General features: G+C 45.1%; 2 protein-coding genes across 7 annotated transcripts in view; one reads left to right on the top strand and one right to left on the bottom strand.

Annotated features, from left to right (window-relative positions):
- NRDE2 (NRDE-2, necessary for RNA interference, domain containing) overlaps positions 1-8598 on the top strand; it is a 54367-nt gene extending 45769 nt beyond the window's left edge. For 2 of the 6 annotated variants that reach the window (XR_014312847.1, XR_014312848.1), the window contains 2 exons: positions 289-498; positions 1439-2282. Coding sequence is in view for 2 of the 6 variants with exons in the window: in XM_082734903.1 (XP_082591029.1) it covers positions 289-414 (126 nt within the window). In the remaining 4 variants the exon portion in view is untranslated. Of the gene's footprint in view, positions 1-288; positions 2283-6033; positions 6104-6301 lie in introns of those variants that run through there. The other 4 variants (XM_082734903.1, XM_082734902.1, XR_014312845.1 and 1 more) reach the window with 3 other exon arrangements.
- Positions 2004-16926, bottom strand: PSMC1 (proteasome 26S subunit, ATPase 1). Its single transcript, XM_082734904.1, has 11 exons — positions 16856-16926; positions 12263-12316; positions 11416-11512; positions 9413-9537; positions 9001-9186; positions 8725-8853; positions 7801-7897; positions 4843-5032; positions 4281-4432; positions 3324-3478; positions 2004-2357 (listed from the first exon to the last, which is right to left on the bottom strand). The coding sequence occupies exons 1-11, from the start codon at positions 16856-16858 to the stop codon at positions 2223-2225; spliced, it is 1323 nt and encodes a 440-aa protein (XP_082591030.1). The 5' UTR covers positions 16859-16926; the 3' UTR covers positions 2004-2222.
- Positions 16927-22579: the final 5653 nt, after the last annotated feature.

Genomic DNA, 22579 nt, shown 5'->3' with positions numbered 1-22579 from the left:
GGCTGCAGGCAGGGGGTTTCCATCGTCTGGCGGGGTTCAGCCCAGGTGCTCAGCGTGGGGGCCTGTGGCCCAAGTCTGCCTTACCGAGCCTGGTCAGGTGGCATGTGGGGACTGTCCTGTCCACCAAGCCCAGCCCCACTTTAGAGAAAGAAGGCCTCGCTCGGGTCCACTTACTTTCAGCCCCAACTTTGTGAGTTCCATGTCCTTCTGGAACCCAGTCCCCAGGCACTGCCAAGTCCAGACGGCGACGGGGAGGGCAGGCCGGCTAGCGTGGGACTCCTTCCCTAGGCGCTGTACCTGGATGCCGTGGAGCACTTCCCCGAAGAGATGCAGGAGGTCCTGGACCTGATGACAGAGAAGGAGCTCCGGGTGCGCCTGCCCCTGGAGGAGCTGGCGCTTCTGCTGGAGGACTAGAGACCAGGAGGGAATGGGCCCTGCCTTCCAGGCCTCGTCGCCTGCCCTGCCGGAGCTGGGATGCACGAGATTGGGGATGCCTGGGTGCGTGTGTTCCGGGAGCTCTGCTTTTGAAGTCTAGCTTTCTTAGTACTTTGTACCTGGGTCATCAGTTTCTTATCTCTTGCACATTTTTTTGGATGTGCAAATGATACAGAAGCTGTTGTTCACACAGTACATGTGTGAATATGTAGATAAGAATCACACCTAGTGATAAGGAAACCTCTCGTGGTTGGCGTATGTGAGTTTGTGCTCTTCCTCTGCTCCCCGCCCAGCCCCCCCAGAGCGTGTATCCCCCCTTGGTTGGCATTCTTGGGGGTCCTGCCAGGGTTTCTGGGTCTTGCAGTCATGACAGGAAAGGTCTGGGGACTCTGGAACCTCTTCCCCAGGCTGGTTAGCAGGAGAGCAGATTTTGCCCTTCTCTTCAGGCCAGTCAGTGGAGTCATTTAAAACTTGGTGTTCTGGCCTGTATCAAGTGCAGTAAGTTCCTCAGGGTCCCTAAGCTCTTCTTGATGCCTCCCAGCTGTGACCAGCAGCACCACCTGGGCGCCTGGCAGAGATGCAGCCTTGCGGGCCCACCTCAGCCCTTCTGGGTCCGGCTGCACTTGAATGGGACCCCTGGAGACTTACGAGCACCCACGTGTGGAAAGAACCCCTACAGCAGGAAGCACGTGGGCAGCCATGTGAGCGGAGTGCAGAATGGAGCCTGCGGCTTCCTACCAGACCACCCCCTGCCCCTGCCCGTGAGATGGTCGTGGCAGCCGTCATCCGGGTGCAGACAGAGGCCAGTAGGTGTTTGGGGGTTAGGAATGGACATCTCTACGTTCAGACCACTTTCTTCTGTAAAGCACATGCCCACAGTTATTAACTGTTAATATTTAACTGGGAGGAAACTGCTTTATCTTCTCTGACCTCTGCTCTTAAAAAAACCAAAACCCTGATGCCTAGAATTGCTGAAGTTGTCATTCATTGTCATCCCATCCAGAAAAAACAGTGTTGTGGAACAGAAATTTGGGCTAGAAAGAGCTGGAAAAGAAGGGTGACAAGTCAGAGCCCCTGAGGAAGGTGGCTGGCCAGCCAGCCAAGTGGACACTTACCTTGCCGGGCTTGGACACATGTGCTTGGACACGGACCTGCTCTGAAAGGAGAGAAGGGCAAGACAGGGAAGAGGAAGCTTTGATATGGTTTTGAGCATCCTGGAGAGAGATGAGGTTTCGGGACCTGAGAACAACCTGGGTGGCGAGCGGCAGACGTCAGCCCGGGCCTGTGGAGATTCCTAGTAGGAACAGTACGGCTGCTTTCCTGCCTGAGTGCTGAGAAACCCGCAGGCTCCACAGACCTTCCAATACTGAAAGATGTTTCCTTCCAAAGCCACAGCCACTGCAGAGACCGCTGGCTCTGTGTCACGTCCTCCCACTAGCTGCTGTCCAGCTCTGCCACCGGCTCTGGGCACGTGAGGCAGGGCCAGAGGTGCTGAAAGCCCCCCTACTGCCCAGGTCCCCCTGCTTATTGCTGCTGAGCGCCAGGTGTGGAGGTTCCAGAAACGAGTGTGAGAAGGAGCACGCTTTATTGGAGACAGAGCACTGCATGGGACCAACAGGTGAAGGCGGCCTGGGGGGCATCCTACACGCTCAAAAAAGTACACAAGGAGGTTCTGCTAGTAAGAAAGATCAACTGGAACATGGGTTCCTCTGGGCAACTTCCCCAAACTCATCCCTTCAAGGGGTCAGAACAACCCCGACCACTTCCTTGAAGGCAGCTGTGGTCTGCTAGAGATATAGTCCCTCAGGGGTGCCTTCTTGTTTTTTATAAAGAACATTTTCTTTAGATTTCTTGAAGTCTTCATTTGTTACTTTCATTCTGCGTTCTCTCAAGGCCATCAGACCAGCTTCTGTACAGATTGCCTGTAAGAACGAACAGTATGTTCAGAAAGGGAAATACTTTTTACTTGTGCTCAATCAATTCGGGAGCTGCTTGAAATCGGGTGTAAGACGCTTAGACTAAAGAAACTGCTTAAACTGTTTGGGAAAAGAGTAGATCTTTTCAATGTTTTACACATTCTAATTACTTTCTCAGGGTCTGAGGTGGCTTTGAGGAGGAGGAGGAGGCCTGGCTCAGGTTCTAACCAGCAGGATGGCCCAATGGGGAAGTTCTCTGCTCCACTTGTTACAGGAGCCACGTTCCTTCCTGGGCACCAGATGCAACTACACCAGGACACTAACAGCAACAGAGCATCCATCCAGTTTATTTACCCACAGTCCAAAGAGAACACATATCATGTATTCTGGCTCGCTGTCTCAGGACAGCATTTACTGTGATTTATTTCCTTAGTCATCACTTGCCAAAAGCAAAACAAAAAACCCATTCAACATGATGTGACAGAAACACAATCCTGGCATTGAAGTTTTTATCTGGTTATGGCCCTCAGGATATTTCAGATGGTTCAGCAGAAAAGAAAGTGTATTTGTGAACAAAAGATAAAGTATAGCACTAAAACGGTAACATTGGATAAATCAAGGTGATGGGTATACTAGTACTTACTAATGTTGCAACTTTTCTGAAGACTTCAAATTTTTCAAAATACAAAGTTGGTACAAAATTTTAAAATAATTTCCATTTTAAAAAAAGCTTTTTATTCACCAACACAGACACTAACCTAGTTCTTTAAGAGACCAAGGATACACAGCTCAGTGCAGGCAGCAGTGTGAAAAGGCCCCACATGTGCCGTCCTGCCCTGACCATGGTACTTAGACCTGACAAAAACCCAGATCCTCAGCTAAAGAGCAGGCTGGACCCAGATCTGGTGCTGCCAGCCTCCTCCCACCCCTGCCCCATGAAACTGAGAGGTACGATCCAGCCCAGGTTCTCACCTTGATATCAGCACCCGAGAGGTCATCTTTAGCCATGATTAAGTCGTCCAGGGTCACATCATCGGCCAGCGTCATCCTGCTTGTGTGGATTTGAAAGATGCGCTTCTTAGTCTTCTCATCGGGCAGGGGGAACTCAATCTTCCTGTCGATGCGACCTGTGGGTAGAAAAGGTTTCCAGTCACATCGCTGCACAGCCCCCAGGTGTGGCTCCAGCTCAGGAAGAGTCTGAGCCGTGTCCTCACTCACGCCGTTTCAGTCAGACAGCACCCTGTGTGTGTGTGTGGGGGGGGGTCCAAATCCCGAAAGGTGAACATCCCTCTTGTAGTCGTAAATGTCGGCATTTAAATTCATCCAATCTGAAAGAGATCCGCTCTGCTGGGGTACCCTTAGAAATAAAGAAAGGGCTCCTGAATGACCTATGTAGTGAAAAAGGACAGATTGTGTTAAAAAGCATAAACAAATTAGCCACTGCTGCATCCTGGTGGGACCTGAATGTAAAAAAATGAACCTGAGTTAACATATGAATTATTTTCAGAGAAAATATCCATTATGGGAAAGAAAAGATCACAATTTAAGATTAAAAGGGCTACACCCACTGCATCACGTCCTTCCTTAACCACAACCTCAGGGGATGAGGTCTTTAGTAAGTTACTCTGCATTTCACGCGTTTGCCTTGATACTTTTTTTTTTTTTTTAATTTTATTTATTTGACAGATCACAAGTAGGCAGAGAGGCAGGCGGGGGCAGGGGGAGAAGCAGGCTCCCTGCTGAGCAGAGAGCCTGACGCAGGGCCTCCTCCCAGGACCCTGAGACCATGACCTGAGCTGAAGGCAGAGGCTCAAACCACTGAGCCACCCAGGCTCCCTGATAACACATTGTTCTTAAATCCCCTGCTCATGCACTTAAACGGTCATCCATAGACACAACAGCTATCCCTGGTAGAACAAGCAAACTGACCTGGTCTGATAAGAGCTGGATCCAAAGTCTCTATTCGGTTTGTGGCCATGATAACTTTCACGTCACCCCTCGAATCAAATCCATCCAACTGGTTCAGCAGCTCCAGCATTGTTCGTTGAATTTCTCTCTCACCACCAGAATTTGAGTCATACCTTTGAAAAAGAAGAGAAGGCGTGAAAACCTAACTGATCTGCTGAAGGATAACTCAGACGTCCTCAATTCTAGCGACAAAATCACGCCCTCCCATCATGTTGTTTAAATTGTAGAAGTTTTATGCCTGAGATTATATCATTAATTCAGTCTCCGTGTGCCTGAAGTCCAGATGATGCCTGGCTCCGAGCAGATGCTCGGGACACTGCTCTGGACTAATCTCCAGGCAGTCACAACTGCATGACTGTTACCTGGCACCTGGGAGAGCAGAGCCTAAAGCATCCAGAGTACCATGGGACGGTAGGAACTATGGCAAACCCACGGGCAGGCCATCCAGGGGGTACTCAATGATCGTTCTCAGAGAAGGGCTCTGGGGCTTTTATCTCTGCTCAACACAGAAAGAGAAATGTACCTTTTTGTTCCAATGGCATCAATTTCATCAATAAACACGATGGATGGTGCGTGTTCTTCTGCAACTCTAAACAGTTCCCGAACGAGTTTGGGCCCGTCACCTAGGTACTTCTGAATAAGTTCCGAGCCAACCACTCTCAAGAAAGTGGCTGAGGTTTGGTTTGCTACTGCTTTGGCTAATAAGGTTTTACCTATTTTAGATTTAAAAAGAGAAAGGAAAAAAAATCCTTAATTGCTATTTTAACTTAAAAACTCTGTCAATTAAATGGGCATCAGAAATGGGCAGATCCTGGGGCACCTGGGTGGCTCAGTGGGTTAAGCCTCTGCCTTGGGCTCAGGTCATGATCCCGGAGTCCTGGGATCGAGTCCCGTGTCAGGCTCTCTGCTCAGCAGGGGGCCTGCTTCCCTCTCTCCCTCTGCCTACTTGTGATCTCTCTCTGTCAAATAAATAAAAAAAAAAATCAAAAAAAAAAAAAAAAAAAAAAAAAGAAATGGGCAGATCCCTAAAAGGTATGCCCCCATTCCAGGGTCTTAACATTCTGCACTCCGAGGCAGGTAAGAGGAAATTGAGAAAAACCTAAATAATGTTTTGATTATTTTTAACTATCTTCCTCATTCTTCATTACAATGTCAGAAAGTACATTTTACTGGGATATTCAAAGGTGTATAGATTATTAACCTAACTCATGCAACCAGGGTTAGAGATCCAAACTCAACTCCTGTGAAACTATTCGTGATGAGAAATGGCCTGCAAACCCTAGGTCTGACCTAAGGAACCTGACCTGGAGCACCAGGCCTACAATCCCTGGGGCTGTTTTGGGTGGGCCTGCCCGGTGCTCAGCTGAGATAGGACCAGCTCCTGGGAAGCCCATAACAGAGAACTGCTGAAAGCTCTAGAGACGTCTCAGTCTCTGGTGTGCCCTTGTGAGGATCGTTCCTCTCAGGGACAATCTCAGACATTTCCAATTCTCCATTCCTTGATTTTTTTGTTTTTTTAAGATTTTATTTATTTGTTGGAGAGTGAGTGAGCGCACAAGCAGGCAGAGGGGGAGAGAGAAGCAGGCTCCCTGCTGAGCTAGGAGCCCAACTCGGGACTTGATCCCAGGACCCTGGGATCATGACCTGAGTCAAAGGCAGCGGCTTAATCCACTGAGCCACCCAGGTGTCCCATTCCTTGATATTTCTATTTCAGGTCAAAAACAACAGCTGTGGCAGCCACCCTGTGAACTTTAGGGCTGGAAGACTACTTGGCCCCTTTGATGGTGAGGACATGGGCATAGGGCCAAGCCGTGGTGTCAGGACACTGGCAGCTAGAGGCTGAGCCAGTGAAGGACCAGGCTTAGGCCTGCAGAGGGGCAGAGGGAGGCTGCTGGCAAGTGACACAGGCTTAGTTCAAGAGGGAAGGGGGACAAGGCACTAAGCTTGAGAACAAGACGTGGTGACGATATCTTTTTGGCCAGACAGGCGGAGGGGCAGGTGTGAGGGCTTAGAAGCATGGACTTCTCTCTGAGAGTACCAGTGAAGGATGGTGGATGGAAGACAAAAAGGACCGCCTAAGCAGATGGCCTCTGACCCTCCAGAGACAGCCTCAGCCAGCTGCTGGGTCCCTTCGGTAGCCAGCTGCTGGGTCCCTTCGGTGGCCAGCGGGATAACCAAGCCAGGCTCTTCCCCTCCTGACGGCCTGCCACCCTGTGCTCCAGCCCAGCCCCTCACGTCGGCCCCTGGCAGTGCAAGTGCACCGAAGGTGGCCCACAGCTGCAGGTCAGGCGGCCTGCCTTCCAGCTCCAGCCCTGATACTTGCTCAACTCCCAGGGCTCCCACGGCCCCAGGCTAGTCACCGGCCTCTCTGAGTTTCCTGCACTGTAAGATGATGAGCTGCAACAGCTCCGCCCCTCTGAGCTCAGTTGTCTCCTGGTGCCTCCACTGTGGGCAGCCCCCAGTGACCCCTTCAAAGAACTGTGCTTCCTCTGCAACTTCCACGGCACTGAACTGCTAATTCCCGGACTGTAAAACTTACTCAGGCCAGCTAGTTGCATAATGAACCAAATACATATCTGTATATGCATCTATTCATCCAATATTCTATTCACTCAGTACAGTGGACCAGACAGTGAACCCAATCTGAACTGCACAGAACAGCTTTTAAATCTGTGGTTTCCCACCATGGCTCTGATACATGGACCTGGCCACACTCCAGATGAACAGGTCAGAATTTTCAGGGATGGGACCATCAGTATTTTTTTAAAGCTCCAGGGTGATTCCAATGTACAGCCAAGCTTAAGCATCCCAGTTTGTTTTGTTTTATAAACTCTTTTTTTTAAAAAGATTTTATTTATTTGACAGAGATCACAAGTAGGCAGAGAGGCAGGCAGAGAGAGAGGGGGAAGCAGGCTCCCCGCTGAGCAGAGAGCCTGATGTAGGGCTCGATCCCAGGACCCTGAGATCATGACCTGAGCCGAAGACAGAGGCTTTAACCCACTGAGCCACCCAGGCGCTCCTTATAAACTTTAATAGATTCACATTACTCTTATGAATACTTTAAAGTTTTATGTTTTATAGCACATAAATCTAATATATTTGAGTGCAGAGAGGAGTTCTATGAAACTGTAAATGCATTCACACTGAGCAGGCATTTTTGGAGGGGGAGGGTTTCCCTACCGTGCTTATTTTTGTTGCAATTCCTACTGTTGTTTTTAATACATTAAATCTGTTAAGTCTACAATTTTAAAACTAAGGTAATTCAGTTTTTTAGCATCACCTATACAGATAAAAATACTTTTATGTAATATGTATATTTCCATATTTACTCAGAAAATGCACAAAATGTTTAGAAAACCTTGTTTCAAACTAAGGAGTTGTGGCATCTTTACTCAAGAATTAAATAATTATAACAAACTAATGCTACAGCTCAAGAGATTAGCTCAGTGCCCTGAAAGTGTCAAACCCAGAGCATACATACCTGTGCCAGGTGGACCATAGAGAATGACCCCCTTCGGGGGCTTTATACCCATCTCTTCATAATACTCAGGATGAGTGAGAGGAAGCTCCACAGATTCCTATAGAAAACAAATGAATACTTGGTAAAAATGAAATGCTTTCTCACTGAAATTATCAGATCCACGAATTGGCATTCTGAATATATCCCACTTTCAACAAGAAGCTAAAATGTCACTTAGTCTTGTTAGAGACCGTGTGCCTGACTTTAGTCTAGCAGCAGAGACAGATGGAAGACGACACCTGTCCTCACTGAGTTCCCCTTCCTACTGCGTCCAGTTTCCCTCTCACTTTCTCACAGAAGTCAACCTGGAGCAAAATTCAAGCTCTTCCAGAGCAAAAGGAACTTAAAGTGAAAATACACTGTTTTCAGTTAAACCACAGACAAGATTTTCTAGCAAGATTTTCTGATTCCTGTTATACCAATGGACATAATGGCTACTTCCCAGACATCTCCGAGGTCACCAGTTGTGACTGGTGACAGCTCTACATGACCCCCCTGCAGATGAGATGGGTGGCTCCCAGCCAACCTGAACGACCACTTCCCTTCACCCCACTCACACTACCCCACACATCACTGGAGGTTTCCAGACAGCCACAGCTGAAGTCAACACAAACGGAAACATTAGATATCCACCCAGATAACCATGGCACATTGCATGTAAGAAGGATGAAGCTGCAGCTGCTGCAGGAACAATCATACAACTTGTTGTTCCTATTACGTAACTCAGGATTAACAAATAAAATACTCCACAACTGGCAAGCTTTGAGTCACACTGGTTTGATCATTAAGGAAAACACAAAACATACACAATAACTCTATCTCTAAATAAGATAGTTAAATAAGAAACTGAAAATCTAGAAACCCAAATCTGATTCTTAGATTTACCTTAATTTCCTGGATTTGGTTGTCCAACCCCCCAATATCAGCATAGGTTTCCTGGGGCGCCTTTTCTACCTTCATCACTGTGACCAAGGGATCTGTGTCGTCCATAAGCACCCCTATGACGGCATGCACCTGAGAGAGAACATTAAGTTAATGCAGAAACATGAGGTTCACATAATCCACTCACAGCAAAGCAACGCCGACCACAGAGCAGCACCAATGGACAGATCTGAGAGGAAGGAGAAAGCACTCCTAGGGGCTTAGAGACCATCAACTTGCCTTGTGGTTGAGCAGGACAGAGCAGCCGGGTTCCAGCAGATCCTTGTCTACAAAGGAAAGAATGCTGACGTAGTGTTCGGAGCCCACAGATGTAGACACGATGGCGTGATTGTCATCAATGATCTCCTCCAAGGTTCCTACTGACATTGGGGTCCCTCTCAGGTCATCCACCTTAGACCTTTCCTCCTGTTTAAGAGTATGCCATGAAGGAAAAGCAGATTAGACCTAAAAAGCAGACAAGGCTGATAGTTTTACTAGATTTACTAAATTTTACTACATTTACAAAGCAGGTAATGCTTTTAAAAGGCAGCCAGTCTAAATGGGTCAACTACTTGAATTTCATTTACTCACTGAATTCTAGTTAGTACCGAAACAATTTGTAAAACAAAAGTTACAGTAATTTCTGAATTACCTCTTGCTTTTCTTCTAAAGGCTTCATTTGTTCCTGATTTCTAATGAATTCTTCCTCCATGAGAAGATAGTCTTTAATTCTCTCTAACTTCAATAATTTTAACCGGCACTGAGTATGGGGTGTCACTGTAATTACAAAGAAAAGTTTTATTCTATTTGAAGCTTGAAGTTAGCAATTAATTAAGTTCATTCTTAAGGAAAAAATGTTAAGACTTAAAATAAGCTTATTTTTGTTGAACAGGCTGAAAAATTCAAGTCCTGGTGACCCTAGATGCTAAAAGAAAAGGGACTTTGGCAGTTGTAAGCAAGCAGATAAAAACAGGGATGACGTCTGAATGACATCTGCTACATGAACTCAAAAAGAAATAACTCAACAACCTCAGAGATCATTTACTTTGGTTTTTTATTCCCCATCTGTGTTTATAAAAATAGGTACAAGTGCTGTCCAGTCAGAATACATTGCTGCAGGCGAGCTGAGGAACACCCACCCCCAAGAAGAACTGTGAAATATTAGTGATATTAACATGCGGCAAGCATTCTTTCCATATTCTTTTGTGTTGTTTCTTTTGGCTTAAAGTCTCATGCTACATAAGATTTTAGCATATATAGACAAAAATATCAACTTTTTCTTTTGTATCTCCTTCCCTAAGGTTAAATATATTCCTGATTTTTCATTTATGTACTTATTTTCGTATCTATAATCCATCTGGCAAAAAGCAAGGAGTCTAATTTCATTTTCTCTCAATAGCAAAGATGCCAGCCATTCTGTTAAACAACTCACTCTCCCCCCACAGAACTCAGTCACCTTTACCATATAGTCATTATCCATGTAACTTGACTGTTTTTGGACTCCTATGCTCTTCTGGCCATCTGATGATCTATTCTTTACCAATACCATATTGATTCATTATGGTAGACTAATGGCATGTTTTTCACTGTCTGGCTCCCTTAATTCTTAACCAAGCAATATTTAAAAAATTATTTCATCTAAGTAGGAAGAGACTTGTTTAGATGGGGGTAGGGGAGGTATGTGAACCGCAGTATAAGAAGGAGCCACCCTTGGGAAAGACTGGGGGAAGAACATTTTTTTAAAGATTTATTTATTTTTAGAGAGAGAGCATAGGGGAGGGGAAGAGGGAGGAGAAGGGCAGAGGGAAAGGGAGGAAAAAGACACCCCGCTGAGCGCAGAGCCCAACATGGGGCTTGGTCCCATGACCCTGAGATCATGGCCTGACCTGAAATCAAGAGTTGGATGCTTAACTGAATGAACCACCCAGGTGCCCCAAGGGAAGAATATTTTTAAGCAAAAGACAAAAGTCCTAATGTGTGGGTTACCTGGAGTGGCTCAACTGCTTAAGCATCCAACTCTTGATTTTGCTCAGGTCATCTCAGGGTCATGAGACCAAGCCCCAGATTGGGCTCTGCAATGGGCATGGAGCCTGTCTGATTCTCTTTCTGTCCCAATGCTCTGCCCCACCCTGCTTCCACATCCCCACCTGTGCATGTGCACGCACTCTCTCTCAAAAAAAAAAAAAAAAAAAGTCCTAATGTGCGTATGAGTCGAAGAACACAAGGCAGGACAATGTGAACAAGCAAGGAGAACGGTAGGGGCTGAGAATGGAGAGGTGGCCTGCATTAGGTCACCTGGTCTGAAGCTTAGTCTATGTTCAGTACCGTCACTGAAACAGTTTGTTCATGCATCACAAGATGTGAATTCCAACATGTTGGCAGTCCATTTATTCAAGAACAAAACATGTTTCTAAGTTATTCAAGCTCAACCTGAGTTTTCTAACCCAAAACTACACTTTTCATACATTAGAGGAGATACATTAAAGGAAATTAGTGGAATTTCTTAAGCTGTATACGGTTTGTACCCAACTCTGCCACACATAAGAACTAGAGCTTCAGCTCCATTTCCTGCCTCCATATTCAAACCCCTAAACCACATACACACAGACGGTTCCCAACGGAATCACGAGATAGCATGGAGGACTATGTCATTACCCAGTGGCAGCTTGCTGGCAGCATCTGGTCCCTTTGTTTTCTTCTTCTTTTTCCCCACCCGAGTTGGTACAGGAGGTTCATATTTCTTTTTCTTGTCCTTGAATTTTTAGAACAGGAAAAACAAAACCCACACAAATATCAAAACACAAACTTCTTTCTTTTGTACCATCATCTATCTCTAGTGGCTGTAATTTTCCTTCTCTTTTAGAATGCTATTAAAAACTGTCCTTTAAAAAATAAAGCTAGTTGGGTGGCTCAGTGAGTTAAGCATCTGACTCTTGGTTTTGGCTCAGGATCATGAGACAGAGCCCCACATCGGGCTCCGTGCTCAACGGGGAGTGTTTCTCTCTCTCTCTCTCTCCCTCTGCCCCTCCCCCTGCTCTCTCCCTCAAGTAACTAAAATCTTTAAAAAACAAACTAGGTATTACATTCGTGCAATTTTAATTGGCGAACTTAACTGATATTTCTTTTTATAATACACAGTGATGGGTTATTCAGTAAGGACTAAAGGTCAGGATTCAGAATTATATGCCAGAAGTTTGGGCTGAAGTAATTTGAGACAATTCTTCACATCTGAAGATATTAAACACTAAATACAGGCAATTTAAACTCTATAATGTTATAGTATACACTTAAAAACCATTAATGCATAACTACTTACTTGACAGGTCAATAATCTTCTCTAAAACATGGAAGTGGGCACTGAATCTGTAGGCCAGGCGGGTAATAACTACAGGATCACTTATTTTGCATTTTCAAAGTCATGAATCCCCAAAGAACTCCTCAGCTGAGATCAAGGGTACGTTCCATGATCTACCTGTATCACAGACCTATCTGGCTTATTTACCTTGTCATCCTTCTTGCCACCTCCAGGGCCATGACCTCCACTCTGACTCTGACCCTGAAAAAAGAAATCAGAAGTATATATTCAGAACATGATCACTTTAAAAGAACATCATTTTTATTTTCCTGTGATTCTAAGACACCAAGACTTGCCCCTCATTTTAACATTTCTGAACTTAAGGTGTACACCCTGTAGTCAACACATACATTTAGCATGGTAGAATTTCTTTTTTTTTCCCTGAAAAGCTGTTAGTTGCACCTTGCAACTGACTGCATCTTACATCAAGGACAATTCTATTAAGAAACTCATGTAACTTCTGTATCACGATGAGGCTGGGATTCTAAGACCGCCCCTTTTTGAGGGAAAAATAGAGAGTTTAACATTCTTTATTATAAAACTACTTGACTGAGTATATTTCATGAAATTAGGCCATCAGAGTTAAATCATTTTACCTAGTCAACAATCATTTATCAATCACTTACTCCTTACTGAGATTACACTGAGACCCAGGAGATTTTCCTTTCAGTAGCAACTTATATACCTCCCATCTCTAAAGCCTGGGGCTCTTGGGCAGGTCTTTCTTGCCAACCTGAAAAGCTGAATCACTTTAAGGTATCAAGAATTCAGTGTATTGGAGGCACCTGGGTGGCTCAGTGGGTTAAAGCCTCTGCCTTCGGCTCAGGTCATGATCCCAGAGTCCTGGGATCGAGCCCCACATCAGGCTCTCCGCTCAGCAAGGAACCTGCTTTCTCCTCTCTCTCTCTCTGCCTGCCTCTCCGCCTACTTGTGATCTCTGCCTGTCAAATAAATAAATAAAATCTTAAAAAAAAAAAAAAGAATTCAGTGTATGAATAAGTTCATGGGATTCTGGACTTTAAAACAGACCACTCAGTTACAGGGCAATGCTTAACACAGAACAGTATCTCAAAAATAATGGCATTTTAAGTAATAATGAACTTACTTGAATAGAAGGACTCCCTCCCCTCAAACTACTTCCACATAAGCACCTCTAAATACATCATGGTTACCAAAGAGTTAGGGTCAAATGTATTTCCCTGCATGCAGGACTCTTAAAATTTTGTGCTTTATTCTGAAGTTATTTAAGGGCTCTAAGAAATTTTGGTTAAAAGAATTAGTTATACTGCAATAGGTGCTCCAAATAGTAGGCCTTTAACACTTACTTCTATCTCCTAAAGAAATCTGCTGTTGGCCAGGGCAGCTAATGTTTCTGGGTTTCTTACTATGTGATTAAGTCTATACTAGACATTTTCCTTCACTATCTCATTAATTTCAAACCACTGTCCAAGATAGGTTCATCATTCCCATTTTCTAGTTGAGGAACTGTAACACACCTAAGAACATGGGCTATGGAGTAGGATGCATCCAGGTTTCAATTCTGACTCCAGCACTAATAGGCTATGTGACCTCAGGTAAGTCAGGTCACCTCCCTGAGCCTTGGTGCCCTTAACTGAAAAGTGGGGATGATACTAGCTCCTGTTACTGAAAATGAGGTAATGCTCATAAACCACTCCCCACTTGCATGACTCAAAGTAACCACTAGCAATACGATATTATCGGTGAAAAAGAAATGTTAGGGTCAGGATTTCAATTATCAATCTGGTTACAAAATCTGGGTTCTGAAACCCATCTGGTTTAGTTCATCACCCTCTCGTTGTTTTTTTTTTTTTTTTAAGATTTTATTTATTTGAGAGACAGAGATCACAAGTAGGCAGAGAGGCAGGCAGAGAGAGAAAGAGGAGGAAGCAGGCTCCCTGCTGAGCAGAGAGCCCGATGTGGGGCTTGATCCCAGAACTCTGGGATCATGACCCAAGCTGAAGGCAGAAGCTTTAACCCACTGAGCCACCCAGGCACCTCCCCATCTCTGTTTCTATCCTGTACTCTAGCCAGCCTCCCAACTGAGATTGCCACAACAATTTCTCTCCTCACCAATCCAGCTGTTACCATCTAAAACAAAGAGCTGTTCCTTTCATTCTGCTCAAAAACCTTCAACTGTTCTCTAGCACTTATGGTGTAACAACCAACCTTTTTACAGTGGCATACCTGGTCCTTGCCAAACTGGCTTCGACTGACCTTTCCCACGTTCATCTACCTCACTGGTGACCCTGTAAGTCTGGCCCCACAGGAGGACATTTTCCTGAAAGGGTCCCAAACTTATTCAGGTGTGGGGCATTTTACATTATATTTCTCAGTCTCCAATAACAGTAAGAAATATACCCATTATTAAGGCCTTATATACGGTAAACAGTGTACATTCTCAGAATATCATCTCATTTAATTCTTAGACACACCATGATGTTGGTACTATCATTACCTCTAGTTTATGGATAAGGAAACCAAGGCCCAGAAATGTTAAGTGACTTGCCTATTACCACAGAGCTTGTCAGAGATGTGGCTGAGAAACACTCAGGTGTACGGACCCCAATAACTGTGTGTTTCTCTACTACATGTCCTCTAGAAAACACTAACAGGGTTTGTGTTATAGCAAAGCCACTTACTGTGTCTCAGTTTCCTCTTTGGTAAAGTGAAGATAATAATTACTACAGGGACTGCTGTGAGAATAAGAAAATGCTGGAAAATACCCTTGTGTTTATTGCAGCACTATTTACAGTACCAAGATATGGAAGCAACCTAAGTGTCCACTGATACAATGAAAGGATAAAGATGTGTGTAAATGCACACCAGTACACCAACACAGGGGTATTACTCAGCCATTTAAAAAAAAAAAAATAGATCTCGGGGCACCTGGATGGCTCAGTGGATTAAGGCTTCGCCTTTGGCTCAGGTCATGATCTCACAGTTCTGGGATCGAGCTCCGCATCGGGCTCTCTGCTCAGCAGGGAGCCTGTTTCTCCCTCTCCCTCTGCCTGCCTCTCTGCCTACTTGTGATCTCCCTCTCTCTGTCAAATAAATAAAAATCTTAAAAAAAAGAAAAAACAGATATCACCATCTGTGACACTAATGGACACAGAGGGTATTAAGCTAATTAAAATTAGAGAAAGACAAATACCATATGATTTCACTTATACGTGGAATCAAAAACATAAAAAAAAGCAGAAACAGACCCATGAACGCAGAGAACTGGTGGCCACCAGACAAAAGGGGGTGGGAGATGGGCAAAACGGGTGAAGGGGAGTGGAAGGCGCAGGCTTCCAGGTGTAAAATGTGTAAGTCACGGGATAAAAGGTACCAAGGTACAGCACATACAGGGAATCTCATCAATAATACTGTGATAGCACTGAAGAGTGTCAGATGGTAGCTACCCTTGGGAGCACGGCATACTACAGACTTGTCCAGTTACTGCGTTGTCCACCTGCAACTAACGTAACGCTGCCTGTCAGCTATACTTCAATAATAATGCTGGGGCGGGGGGCCTGGGTGGCTCAGTGGGTTAAAGCCTCTGCCTTCGGCTTGGGTCATGATCCCAGGGTCCTGGGATCAAGCGCCGCATCGGGCTCTCTGCTCGGCAGGAAGCCTGCTTACCCCTCATCTCTACCTGCCTCTGCCTACTTGTGATCTCTCTGTCAAATAAATAAATAAAATCTTTTAAAAAATAATAATAATGCTGGAAAAGTACCTGGCACATGCTTAGAACAGCAGCCCAAAGTCCTTATGAGACCTATCCCACTATGTGCTCAGGCGTTTCTGATGTTCGGGATACAGGCTCAACACATTCCCACCTCCGGCCCTTTGCGCTTACTATTCCTTCCGCCCGGACCACGTTTCCCTCAGATGTCTGCATGGGCTGCTCTCTCATTCTGCTTAGGCCTCTGCTGCTCAAATGTCACCTCCTCTGAGGAACTTTTGCTGACAGCCACCGCTCCCATCAATGGCCATCCTACTCATCTCTATCCCGCTCCACGTCATATTTCATGTCTCTTTTTCGGTTTTGGTTTTTTTTTTTTTTTTCCGGCCTTGTAAGTTCTATTTGGACAGAGACTTCACCAGTCACACTCACCTCTTGAGCGCTCAGTGCCTAGAGCAGAACCTGGCGCCCCCCTCCCCCAATTTGCGGGTGCTCCATGAATACCAGTTTGGTGGACTAACGAATAAATGCTGTTTTTATTATTCTTAACACACCACAGGAGCGTGCCCTCCGAGCTCCACCTGTCATAGAAGCGTCCGTCTTCAACGCTTCCTCCAAATGCCCCCACTCCGAGCGCTCCTCCATGGCTGCGCTCTCCCCTCCGCAGCTGGAACGAATCCCTCCCTCTCCTCCAGTCGCGCAGCCCTTCACCTGAGCGGCTCCCAAAGCACTCGCCCCAGGTGCTTCGGGAGAAACTCCCCCGCGCCGGTCAGCAGGGTCAGGTCGGCGGAGGTGCAAAGTCGGGCGCCCTGACCCGCTCTGCCGTCCCACCGGTCAGCCCGGGGGACCCTTCGCGCCGAGCCCTCTCGTCCGCCCCGGGCCGTGGCGGACCCAAGCACTGTCTCCAGGAGCCTTCGTTCCCCGAGAAGACCGGACCGGTGGGCAGGAGAGCGGGCGGACCGAGTGCCTCGGGCATCCGCCTCGTCCCCACGTCTCGGGCCGCTCAGACCCAGGCGCGCCGCGACCACCAGCTGAAACCCTTAGTCACTCACCATCTTGCTTCGGCCGCTCGAACCACCGCTGCCGGAAGTGCATCCACCAAGGCGGCCGCCAGAAGCGGAAGTTGCCGAGGAACGCTACGGAAGCCGACGGGAACCAAATCCCTCTTTACGGGAGTCGCGCTTCCAGGGCTCCTGTGGGTGGGGTGCCGATATAACTTACCAGCAAAATGTGAATCTTGTGAATATCTCACTTGGAAAAAAAAAATTAAGTAGAAGTTATTCGTCTATTGCAAACAATTAGAGACGAGGACCTAGACTGAAAAAGAGCTAAGACAATTGTGAAAGTATGAAGCATTTAAAATATGCAAAAATCATCACTGAGAACTTCACTTATTGTTCCAAGAACTGGAATGGGATTTGGAACTGCAAAGTTGACAATTACTTTTGGACCAACATTTAAGCTATTATTTGGTCTCTGGAATAAACGTGATCATCTGAGAGTATTTCCTTGTCTAAGGAGTTAACTAGATGTTTTCTTTTTTCCTTTGATGATTTGTAACTTGTGATGATGCCAAATGTCTCAAAATAACTAATCTTGCACCTAGTTGGTAAAGTTCATCACTTACTACATCCACCAGGACATTAGAAAGATGGCAAGCATCCCTTTAGCCTCTGGAAACTTCTATAACGGGTACTGGAAACGCTGCATGTTGCTGAACTGGAGAGATGAGTTCATTTTTGTTTTTTGTTTGTTGTTTTCCCTACTCCTAATTAATCTAATTAGTTGTGAAATGCAAAAAATATTTCACTAATTCACAAAATTATTAAATTAAAATTTTATTAAATTAAGATTTAATATTTTAAAAAATTTAATAATTTTTAAATTTAAATTATTAAATTAGATTAATTAAAATTTAAATTAAAATATTTCACTAATTCATTTGTATCCAACAGGTACAAAATACGGGAAATTACTCTTCTTTTTCATCATCATTAAAATACTGTTATAGGGGCGCCTGGGTGACTCAGTGGGTTAAGCCTCTGCCTTCAGCTCAGGTCATGATACCAGGGTCCTGGGATTGAGCTCCACCTCCGGCTCTCTGCTCAGCAGGAAGTCTGCTTCCCTTCCTTCTCTCTGCCTGCCTCTCTGCCTACTTGTGATCTGTCTCTCAAATAAATAAAATCTAAATAAAATAAAATACTATTATAGAAAGACTTGACGCTGTTGACCTCCACTAGCAAATGTGGTGTCTACATGATACATGAAATGGTATGACAGGTGGGGGGCAGGACAGCTCTCCCTCACGGATGCTGAGAGAAATGCCAGAGCTGGATGGAATGTCTAAGCCAACTGTGGATACCTGAAGAAGTGGAGAGTTCCTGAGGTGGTGGGTGTCACATTCAAACAAACACAGGCTGATAATCAATATGGAAGAAAACCAAAATTCTGAACGACCTGCATTGAGAAGGGCCTTAATGCACAACAAACTTGTCATTTCTTTTCTCCCTGTCACTGGCCCTGCCAATACTCTCCACCCCATTGACAGCCAGCTTTGCAACCCCTACTTTAGCAGCTTCCAACCTCCCCAAGCACCAAGTTCTCCAAACAACCTTTCCATCTCCTTCCTGCTTCCTCTTAGCTACTCACTATGTAGATGAACTAAACTTCTCTACTCTCCTTAGTTTCAGCTATGGTTTACCAATTTCTTGGATTTCTCACAGAAAAGGGGCAGAAGAACTGGGCCCAATCAGGGAATATCCTTTTGCCCTAGAAAAAAAAAGGGTGGACCTGGGAAGGTCATATGGAATGGCCAAATCCCTCAGAAAATTGTGAAGAGTCATATTAGTTAATTTTGTCTTCCTTACATGTAGAAGTAATATTTTATAAATAGACTAGGCTGTGTTTAGAATATCTAGGAATTTAAACACAATATTGAATTTCACAGTGTATATAGTTGCATATGTATTTATACTTTTACTTGTATTTGAGTATGTGTGTATATCTATCTATTCCCTTCTCTTTCTCTCTGTACACACCCACAAACACACACATGCATTGATGCCCTAAAGTTATCCCAAATCAAACTTAGCATCTTCCTCTAGGACCTGCTCACCCTTCCTGTGTTCTATCCTGGCTAATGACACCAATCAGAGACCGAGGCCAGAAGCCTCCCCTTCCCCCTCTCCCCGCCCCAACCAGCTCAGTGGTCAAGTGGTCAAGTCTTGCTGCTTTGACTCTGTCATGTTTCATCATCTCACCTCTCTTCCCATCACTACCTAGTTCCTACCTCATCATCCCATCTCACAATTCATTCAGCAAATAACTTCTGAGCACACCATGTGCCAGGATCTCCTCCAGGATACTGTGGTGAACAGACAGAAATCCTTTTCCTAATGACTTTTACAATAAACAAGTTAATAAGCATGCTATGTGATGATAAATGCTTTGGGGAAAATGAATTAGGGAGGAAGAATAGAGATTGTGCAGCAATGTGGTAGGTACTTCTGACTTTAAATAGGATGATATCTGAACAAAGACTCAAGGAATTAGAGAGTAAGCTATTCAGATATCTAGAGGAAAATCTTTCCAGGCAGAGGGAACAGCCAGTGCAAAGGCCCTGAGGTGAGAGCTGCTGGGGATGAAGACTGGAGACACCATGTGGTGTAGAAATGAAAAACAGACATATAACTACCAACGGAGGAGGCTCAGGGAGGGATTAGAGTAGAAGCAATGTAACCGGATAGGGAAGAGAGCCCCAGATTTGGGCATCAGAACTTTCAGGTCTGAATCTAGGCTCCATCACTTACTGCTATCTTGGTTTTCTAGTGCTGTTGTAAGAAATGACCACAAATTTAGTGTAGCCTTTTCAGAAAACTCTAGGGAGAATCCATTCTCTTGCCTTTCCCGGCTTTAAGAGGTCACCTACAGTCCCTGGCTTGTCGTCCTTCTCCGTCTTTAAGCTAGCAACATTGGCCTTGCTTCTGTCCTCACATCTCTCTCTGACTCCACTTCTGACCTCCTCTTTCACTTTTTAAAAAATTAATTTATTTATTGAAAGAGGGAGATCGGGGTGGGCTAGGAGGAGCAGAGGGAGAGGGACAAGCAGACTCCACGCTGAGCCTGGAGTCCCAGGCGGGGCTTGATCCCAAGACCCTGAGATCATGATCTGAGCTGAAATCAAGAATAGGACACTCTACTGACTGAGCCACCCAGGTACCCTCTCCCTCTTTCATTTTAAGGACTCTGACAATCACAGGAGGTCCACCCAGATAATCTAACCTAATCTCCCTATCTTTAAGTCAGTTGACTGGTACCCATAATTCCATCATCTGTGACCTTAGTCCTCCTTACCCTGTAACCTACCATACTCACAGTTTACAGAGATTAGGACATGAACATCTTTAAGAATCCTTACTCTGCCGAACACACCAGCTATTCGGACACTGGCGTGTCACCTCCCGTTCTCTGCCTCAGTTTCCCCATATGTTCAAGAGGATAATAATGGTACCTCCGAACCATTGCTTGCCCTCTCCAGGCCACTGTGTCAGTGGGTTAGGTTAATGAGCAGCTCTGATGAGAAAACGGAGGCGGGAGATGGAGGAAGCAGGAGCATTTCTCCCTGACTTTTGGCCTCCGTGCTTGGGTTAGCAGCCGCATAGCCACTGTGGCTCTGCTGCTCACTGGTCAGGACAAACATGGCTCCAGCTCCCAGAGAGTGACAGGGGCGGGATCTCAAACCTCCCTTTGTCCGTCCACCCCAGGGGAGACAGGGACTTCCCATTGCTGTGAATCTCCAAGCTGCCTCCTGCTCGGTGTCAGCGTCTCAGACCTGCATTAAGTCTCTGTTGCAAGTGCTTGGAGTGGTGTCTGATGTCCTGGCTGGGCGCTGGCCAACGCAGTGTCCCTGATCAGGCAGGGGTCCGACCCTAGAATCACAGCCTTCAGCGTTGGAAGCGGCTCCAGAGGTCTTCAAGCTGGGCACACGTTAGGAGCTCCTGAAGTTCTGGTTGAACAGAGCAGACAGGCATGCCTCCCTGACATCGTCTGTCCGTGGATGACGATGACATTGATAGAATGAGGAAGGGTTCCCTCATTAATCTTATTTCTTATCTGTCATATCTGTAGGTGTTTGGGCTGAGAACTCTTGTTCACATAAATGGGACAAGAAAAAATCTAGTAACGAAAATGTCACTCAAGTCTTCTAAGTCCTTTTGTGTCATGTACCAAAGATCACATAATGACCCATTAGCAAAAGCAATTATTAGTGGTAGCTTGTGTTCAGTCTTTCTTCCAGGCGGTTGCAAAGAAAACATGGCATGTATGAAAGGATCTGTTATCCAGTCATGAAATTCACTCGCCTTCTCAGTTTCTGGGAAAAGCGCCCAAAATGCTTTACCAAAACATATCAAAACATGATTCATTATCGCTGCTACCCCTTCACGCAGGGGCTCCTGATTTACTTATTTTTTAAGAAGATTTTTTTTATTTATCTGAGAGAGAGTAGGAGAGCAGCAGGCAGAGGCAGAGAGAAAAGCAGATTCCCTGCTGAGCAAGAAGCCTGATGCAGGACTTGATCCTAGGACCCTGAGCTCCTGACCTGAGCCGAAGGCAGATGCCTAACCACCAGAGCCACCCAGGTGCCCGCATCTACGTAAACTTCTTAATATGTAATGCAAAGGGTATTATTTTTAAAACTCCTAAGAAATAAATTACAGAATAGATCTGGTAAGAATGACCAAAGACAATTAAGATAAAATGGGAAGAATTAATGTGTCTGTTTTATAACCATTTATCTTGTTACAAAATAAGATAAATTAATCTTTGTTTCTCTTTAATTAATTTTTAATAATGCAGTGTAACATAGCTAAAAATGGAAGTTCCCTGTGAAGCAAGGATTATGATAAAATGTATGGCATTCCTTTGGTAAATGTGTGTATGTGTGAATTTTCGAAATTTTTTGGCACATATAATTTCAGAAATGGGAAGCAGAAAATATAAAACATTTTAAAAGAAAAATAAGATGAGAGCTGATTCTAGTTGGAATCAATATTTCGTATGACTAGGTAAGCAGGTTTCAACAACCTCATAGAAGAGCATATATTGAATCTGAAAGAAACCAGGTTAAAATTTGATCTGTGGGTTTTTATTTTACCTAAAGCATCTTGAAATATTGAGTAGCCCCAGAAAACAGTGTATTTATACCGAAAAGAGTGTCATAAACTAATATGACTCTGGCTGCCCTAAGTTATGTTTCATCCTGAGGACAAGTATGGAGATGAGCTGAAAAAATTACTAATATTTAGACAACACTTTAAAAATCTATTTTCAACTTTAGGATCTCTTACAAATGTCCACTTGCTTTACTCTCCAGGGACACTCCATCAACAGTGATGAATTTTATGTCTATGTGTTTTATGAAAGAAGACAGGCTACCAAACGAGAACTGCCATCCCTCCCATGTTGCCGCTGTCCCCGGTATCTGAATTCAGAACACCCCCGCATGGGCTCTGATGCCTCCCTCCCAATGCTTCATCCCTGCAGAAATACGGATAGGATGGGAAAACACTAGGTTCTGAGCACATACGTGCCTTGATTTTAGTCATCAAAGGAGCTTTCCCAAAGCCACATTCCCAGTCATTTCTGGGTGAGACCCTGTGCCCAAGATAGAGTGAGACATGGGTGGGTGAATGGGGTGGCTCTCTTCTGTTAGGTGGGAGAGCTTCCAGTGAAGCACATTCAGTCTTGGACAGAGCAAGTTTTAGGACAGAGAACAC

The sequence above is a fragment of the Mustela nivalis genome (genome assembly GCF_964662115.1).
Source record: "Mustela nivalis genome assembly, chromosome: 6".
In the NCBI taxonomy this organism is placed as follows: domain Eukaryota; kingdom Metazoa; phylum Chordata; class Mammalia; order Carnivora; family Mustelidae; genus Mustela; species Mustela nivalis.
Note: the sequence above shows the minus strand (reverse complement) of the source record. Positions and strands in the feature narration are given on the sequence as shown.

Excerpts from the sequence above, each read along its gene's own strand:
- PSMC1 (XM_082734904.1), bottom strand. Across the intron at positions 5,033-7,800 it reads CTATGGTCCACCTGGCACAG|GTAAAACCTTATTAGCCAAA; the intron begins GTATGTATGCTC and ends AATCTAAAATAG. Across the intron at positions 3,479-4,280 it reads TCCAGCTCTTATCAGACCAG|GTCGCATCGACAGGAAGATT; the intron begins GTCAGTTTGCTT and ends TTCTACCCACAG.